Source organism: Miscanthus floridulus, chromosome 5 (genome assembly GCF_019320115.1).
Source record: "Miscanthus floridulus cultivar M001 chromosome 5, ASM1932011v1, whole genome shotgun sequence".
Taxonomy (NCBI): Eukaryota; Viridiplantae; Streptophyta; class Magnoliopsida; order Poales; family Poaceae; genus Miscanthus; species Miscanthus floridulus.
In genome coordinates this window covers 90,761,463-90,767,932 of record NC_089584.1, presented here as the reverse complement: position 1 = coordinate 90,767,932, position 6,470 = coordinate 90,761,463, and the positions used below count along the sequence as shown (strand labels likewise).

General features: G+C 41.2%; 1 protein-coding gene across 1 annotated transcript; it reads right to left on the bottom strand.

The window, feature by feature from the left end:
* Positions 1–1,994: 1,994 nt before the first annotated feature.
* On the bottom strand, positions 1,995–6,470 carry LOC136452591 (transcription factor GTE4-like). The gene is made up of 2 exons (XM_066453195.1): positions 5,720–6,470; positions 1,995–2,339 (listed from the first exon to the last, which is right to left on the bottom strand). The coding sequence occupies exons 1-2, from the start codon at positions 6,419–6,421 to the stop codon at positions 2,331–2,333; spliced, it is 711 nt and encodes a 236-aa protein (XP_066309292.1). The 5' UTR covers positions 6,422–6,470; the 3' UTR covers positions 1,995–2,330.

The window sequence follows — 6,470 nt, the reverse complement described above, 5'->3', positions numbered from 1 at the left end:
GTTTGGCATAGGATAATTGCTAATCTAGAGATGGATAGTTATAATTAACTTGATGACAGAACTATAATTGTATAACTGAGTTAATCGCTTTTTATGCAAAATGTTGTCAAGCTAGCTCCACCTATAAAGCCTTGCATGATCCTTGGAGTCATGTTATTTCTGGTTTATGATGGGTAAGTCTAGCTGAGTACATTCGAGTACTCAGGATTTATCCCACCATGTTGTAGGTAAAGTTCTTGGCCTGTTGAAGATGGTGGCTAACCACCGGTGGGCTCGGTGACTCTATAGTATTTCTCATCTATATGCTTTTATCTGAGGATGTCACTTATGCTAACAATGTATTTGAAACTTATATTAATGTAATTATTTGAAAGCTATGTTGTTTTTACTAATCGGTTTTGAAACCCCAACTTGTACTATTATTTGTGAACTCATTTGTAATATTATTTCCGCTGCAACTCTATGTATATGATGTGTATTTGCTTAATCACGTGATCTTGGTTGTGATGTTGATTTACCGAGGTCCTGCGTAACACTCGACGGACTACCGGGTTTATATAAGTGAAAGTATGCGCGTGTCAACGTGTTAGCGGGGGCAGCCGTACTTGATCTTGTATAAATTGGGACGGTTCTGTCACATGCCTTATCTCCTATTTTCCCACCAGGGTTTCTAAAGGCGATATTCAAGACATATTATATGTCACATTCTCTATCCCCCGCGGGTTTTTTTTGAAGGATATCAAAGACATAAATTCCTCCTCATATATTTCCCACATGGATTTGGAGGGTTATTCCCGTTATGATCCACCGATCATTGCTATTGTTCTTTAAACGCGTTTATGAATTCTTGTTTTCATATGAGTTTATAATCAGGAAATAACAAATATATGTTCTTGGATTTTTTTTCATTTGAGTTTTATAAGAGTTTTAACAGCATATCAATATTATCATTTTCCTCATATTTTCTGAAAGATTTTGGAAGAGTTTTGATATTATATGACATATCTCTAACTTTTCACATAGGGGTTTTTAAATGGGATGCCAATGACTAGTGATTTATAAATCACACATTTATATGTCATGATTATTTTTCCCTTATTTTCCTACAGGATTTAACGGAGTTTTATGGCATATCTATCTATATATGTTGCTTAGATTTTCCCCACAAGGTTTTGTGAGGAATCTCTACTATATTGATACCAGAGAGTTCGATAGGGGAGTCTTACGAAACATGGTGTCATTTCAAAGAGACAACCCATTGGTGTGTAGTCACTAGACAGTCAAAACTGTATTAGTGCCACCGAATGGTGCCAACAGTAGACGCATGTCCATTAGTCAAGGGTTGCCACAGTTGCCTTTCAAAAGAACGCCTAAACATTAATACAGAAAGATAATTTATTTTCTATTCTTTCAGTTTACGTGTTCTAGCTTTAACAACTACGAGAACCCATCACCGTGCCATAGCCACCCCCGATCCACCGTTGCATCCCCTTCCTCGGCAGACTCGGCTACCTCCTCCGCCGGCGCCCGGCCTCGCCGCACGTCGGTCCCCCTTCGCGGTCGGGATATGGATCAGGCAGCGGCCGCTGCCATCGCCGAAGCTTTGCAACCCCGTCCACTGTTAGCTCGCAGGCCAACAGCATGGCTGCGCTTGATAGCTGATGCGAGACAACGCATTGCGCTAGGTTCAGAACTACTCAGAACTCACTGAAAAAAAATGGAGGCTGTAGTTGCTTCTCCTATATATACCCCTCGAGTGGCTTTCAGACACCAGTTTCTATTATAGCACTACTGACGTAAATATAGCCATATGGAAAAGCAATTGTTGAACAAAGACGCTGATAATTCAGTGGCACATCCGTGTGGTCTCAGACTCTCAATGTATATATTTTTGTCTGCTTATACTACCAAAACGAATATTACCGCTCTATTAACCGACCAATCTATGGAGCATAGTTGACAGAGTAAAAACACCTCATAATAAATGAGAAAATTGTATAAGAAACAAGATCTACATTACAGACGCCATGGAATAGTTAGGCAAACCTTTCTCGTTCTTCCCTCTGATTCCAGATATTTCAGGGCCAAATTACCCTTGATTTTCAACATACAACAACTAGCAAGGCACCTCCATCAATACAAAAAAAAATCTTTTAACCAGGAAGGGTTAACCACCGAAATGGCGAAATTTAACCCCAATACAGGTAATATATGATAACTATTAACTACATCAAGGTACCTTGACTAGGCTGGGAACAGAAAGCAGCTAGTACACATCAGATAAAACCATGAGTCGCCTTTTGATGCTAGGCTCTCCAGTTTGGCATCATTCATGGATCCTGCAGTTTAAGAGGATAAAAATTGTGTTCCAATTTAAAAGCTAAAACAAAATCTTTTGATGGTCTTGAAAAAGCATGTGCCCTGTACAAATCGATGCATCGAAGCATTAAAACACCTACACCATATGAAATTTAAGACCATAAAGTTGTTTTATGGATTCACTACCCCTTTTAATCAATATCAAGCAAATTCATTTAGACCTTAAAAGCCAAGATACCAGATTAATCAGATCTGGTCTCTCAGGTCACTCAGATAGCACAAACCTACAAGTTGGAGCAAGTAAATGGGGAAGATAATAATTTTGTCGTATATACTCCAGTGCATTACAAAGATCCCAACATCAGTTGTGCGGGGTGACTAAGGATGCAAGTGGGTATGCAATGGTGTTTTGTGGTTTCAGCCAACTTAGTTCATTTCTCCCCCTAAATTAAGTAGGTGCCATTGACATTCTAGTTCATTTTATCAAGTTTTTGGTCGACCCAATGACCCAAAACATGTGGAACCTGCATCCCTAGTGCTGACATACATTGACATCTGCTCCATCTAATAATAATGCCATTAACTACTATTAATTATCCTTTTTCATTATGGTCACATAAATTCATTCAAGTCTTCAAAGCAAACATAACTAGAGTAATAAAGTACGGCCACTTAGGGAGCATATAATACAGTGTCACAAGTTCTGAGCAGAAAATATGAATGATTTAGAGATTACATTCAAGCATAGTATTTTGATAACACAATGCCACAAAATTCTGAACAGAAAATATGAGAGTTATACACTACAGTCAAGCATAATATATTGCTTAGAGAAATTTGTAATACGTTAAGCACTCCTTATGAATGTAACTATCTTGCCTTCAAAAAACTGCAATGTCCACATTCCAGATTTCATCTATAGAACATCTATGTCGGAACAGTTATTCCCAAAATCACATGACATGTCACATAATTTGCTTAAAACTCCAGAATCAACATGTTGCAGTAGCAGAAACTAATGATTCATTGCATAAAAGCTATTTATTGCCTGCCATCATCCATCTACTATCTGTGCATTGTTAGAATCAAAAGAAAAGAGAAATATGCTCTGCTATTTATACTACAAATTTAAAGTTCATTTAATTTAGTTGATTTCATTTTTAAATAGCAAACTGAAGCGTGTCACTTAAGCATTCTTATTACTTACTGTAACTAACTAGTTCATAATTATTTCTATTTCTACCTTTATGTCATGATTCAAATGGTATTCTCGAGAAATGCCTAAGAAAACTGCAAGTTTGAGACATGACACATGAGACTGAATTTGTGCCTTGCTTTGTAACAAATTGACAGCAGATTGTGTAAGTATAAAGTAACACACACCCATGGATGCAAAGACTCTTGCTTCATGTCTGTTTAACCTAAAACCAATTTTATTCCTTCTTAATGCAGTGACAGGAAGTTCTCCTGCCTGTTCAGAATACAAAGTCCATGAGAAAGGATGAGGCATCAGATAATATGTCAGATGGATACCGCTAAAAGCCTAAAACAATACAACTGAATCTGCGTGTTAAGAATACAAAGTCCAGGATCAGAGAAAGGATGAGGCATCAGATAATATATCAGATGGATACTGCTAAAACAATACAACTGGATCTGCAGACTAGATCAACAGTTGATGCTCTATTAGCCATTGGAAGTTATGAGTGAAGTTGTAGAAAGGGCTCAAATTGTGAGAGAACATTCAGCAAACGAGACTGATATGGTGTACATTCTTAGGAGGTAAAAAAACACCTGGTGTTTAATTATTTGGTGGACCCTGATTATGGTTTCTTTAAGGATTAAACAGTAAGCAATGTGTTTCTAGGGATCAGTAAACATACTTAACCTCAAAAGCTTGTAAAACATGGGAAAAAGAGAGGAAGGAAGTGGCATCCCTTTGGTCAAAGAAAGAGGTCGAGAAAAAAGAAAGAAAATAAAAACTTCAATAAGAGTTGTTATATAATGTATGATCCAGCACCCTCAATTTGGTAAAATATTAGTGCACAACTATTACGTGCTACATGCAAAAAACAGTACATGAACAGGGTATACATGTATTAGCCAATCAATACAACAACAATTTGATACATGTAACGAATGGGCAAATCAACCAATTAAGATGGCTAATTCAGGCAAAATTTTGGCAAACTTACTAGGATAAAATGAGAAATAGGGGGAGAAATGTGAAGTTAAGGTTTTTTTTCCTCGAACATTCAAGAGAGCAACACATCTTTATTAGAGAGAGAAGAGATAGAGAGGGGGGGGGGGGGGGGGGGGGGGGTAGAAACCCCGTAGGAGGCAACCTACTTACCTCAAATAGGAGGTCAAAGAATGTTGCAAGAAAACCATTAAAAGAGCTTGACAACTATAAAAGGTTTAGAATCACAGATAGAGCAAAGAAGTAAATGTTATACTATAGTTTATTAATGAGTCAGTATGCTTTTAGCGCCTAATTGTGAAGGAATATTACACTAGCTGCACTCTTGAATGGCCATTTAGGCTATAGTTTATGCAACAATGAAAATGGTCATCTAGGTTAGTTCAAGCATCAAATCAGCCAGCCAACATGATGTGTTATGCTTCTTAACTACGGACACTCATTTCTCATACACTTGAGGAAGTTCAAAGTTCATACAGTGTATGCTCACCGAAGCATGACACTAGACACTGATGAAAAAGAATATAGGACAACTACATGAGAGCTTTGGGTGACATTAAGAACTAACATGTTCTACAATATATATACCTCTAAAGAATTGTTGAGTCCTGCCAAGTCACTTACATGGCTTGTTTAGATCAACATATTAACGAAAACTGCATAAGGATTTTCCATTCCATATCTCACTCCAAGCATGGTTGGAGGAACAGAATAAAACAGAAAATCCATTTTTTCCTGAGCGGTGGACAATAATCTACAATCCTAACCCTAGTTGCAGCAAGGGTGCCTGGATCCACAGATGGCAAAATTCTCGATCCCATGTCTAATTAATTTTCAATCTAACAAATGATCATGTACCACCAACCAGAATTCAATAGAGGAAATTCCAGAAAGTACAACACAACACAATCCAAAAACTCCCAAAACATTCAACTGTGAACAATCAGTTCGGAACCATAATTCTTCACACTGGAGAATAATCCTGTGTGTAGCTACATCATCGAAATATGGCCAACCATTCATGCAACATTATACCCTAGAATTATCACAGACACAGCCATCATCGCTGACTCTCATTCAGAAAAGAATGCATTTCGGGGGAAGTTTGCTAAAGATTGTTGAACTATAAACGCAATGTCCAGTGAATGCTAAAGCACGAAATCAAAGAGTGAACTTGACCAGCATAGCCACAAGAATTACCTGCATCGGGGAGTTCACATCGGCGTGAGCGGCTCCATGCTGTGGGACCAGCCGGTCAAGCTCATCCAGAGCCGCGGCATCCGCCTTGCTCAGATTGACCGCCATCTTCCCCTTTTCCTTCGGCAGGCGCACATCCCGCTTCTCGGGGACCCCGGCCACCGGCAACCGCGGCAGCTTGTCGTTCAACCTCGCCATGTGCTCGTCGTCCGGCGGGAGCGGGTGCGGGAGCTCCGCTTCGATGGAAGCCCACCTGGCCTCGAATATCCCGGAGAGCTCGGCGGCGCTCTCGTAAACGGGGTCGCCCTGGTTGTTATATGACAAGGCGTTCCGGAACGTGAGGCGGACGTCGTCCGCGAACGCAGTTGGATAGACGTAGCGGCGGCGCTCAAGGCGGCGGAGCACGGTGCCGAGATCCATGGGATCGGCGACGACGGTGTAGTAGTCGCGGAGGCCGAGGGCGCGCGCGTCTACAGGGGCCTCGAAAACCCACCCATCGTCGTGCCGCAGTAGGTCGTCCAGGAGCGCACGGCAGCGCCCGAACGCGCGGCTGAGATCGTAGCAGCCGGCGCCGCCTCCTGCCGCGCCTGCCGCGCCGCCCCCAGGAGACGGAGCCGAAGCGGAAGCTGGAGCCGACGCCGTGCGCCGCCGCGGGTGCCTGGGATCCGCGGGGAAGCCGGGCGGCGGGCGCTTTGGACGCGGCATCGGGAGGGGTTTGGGCGATTTCAAGTTTGGGCGAATACCACAGACGACT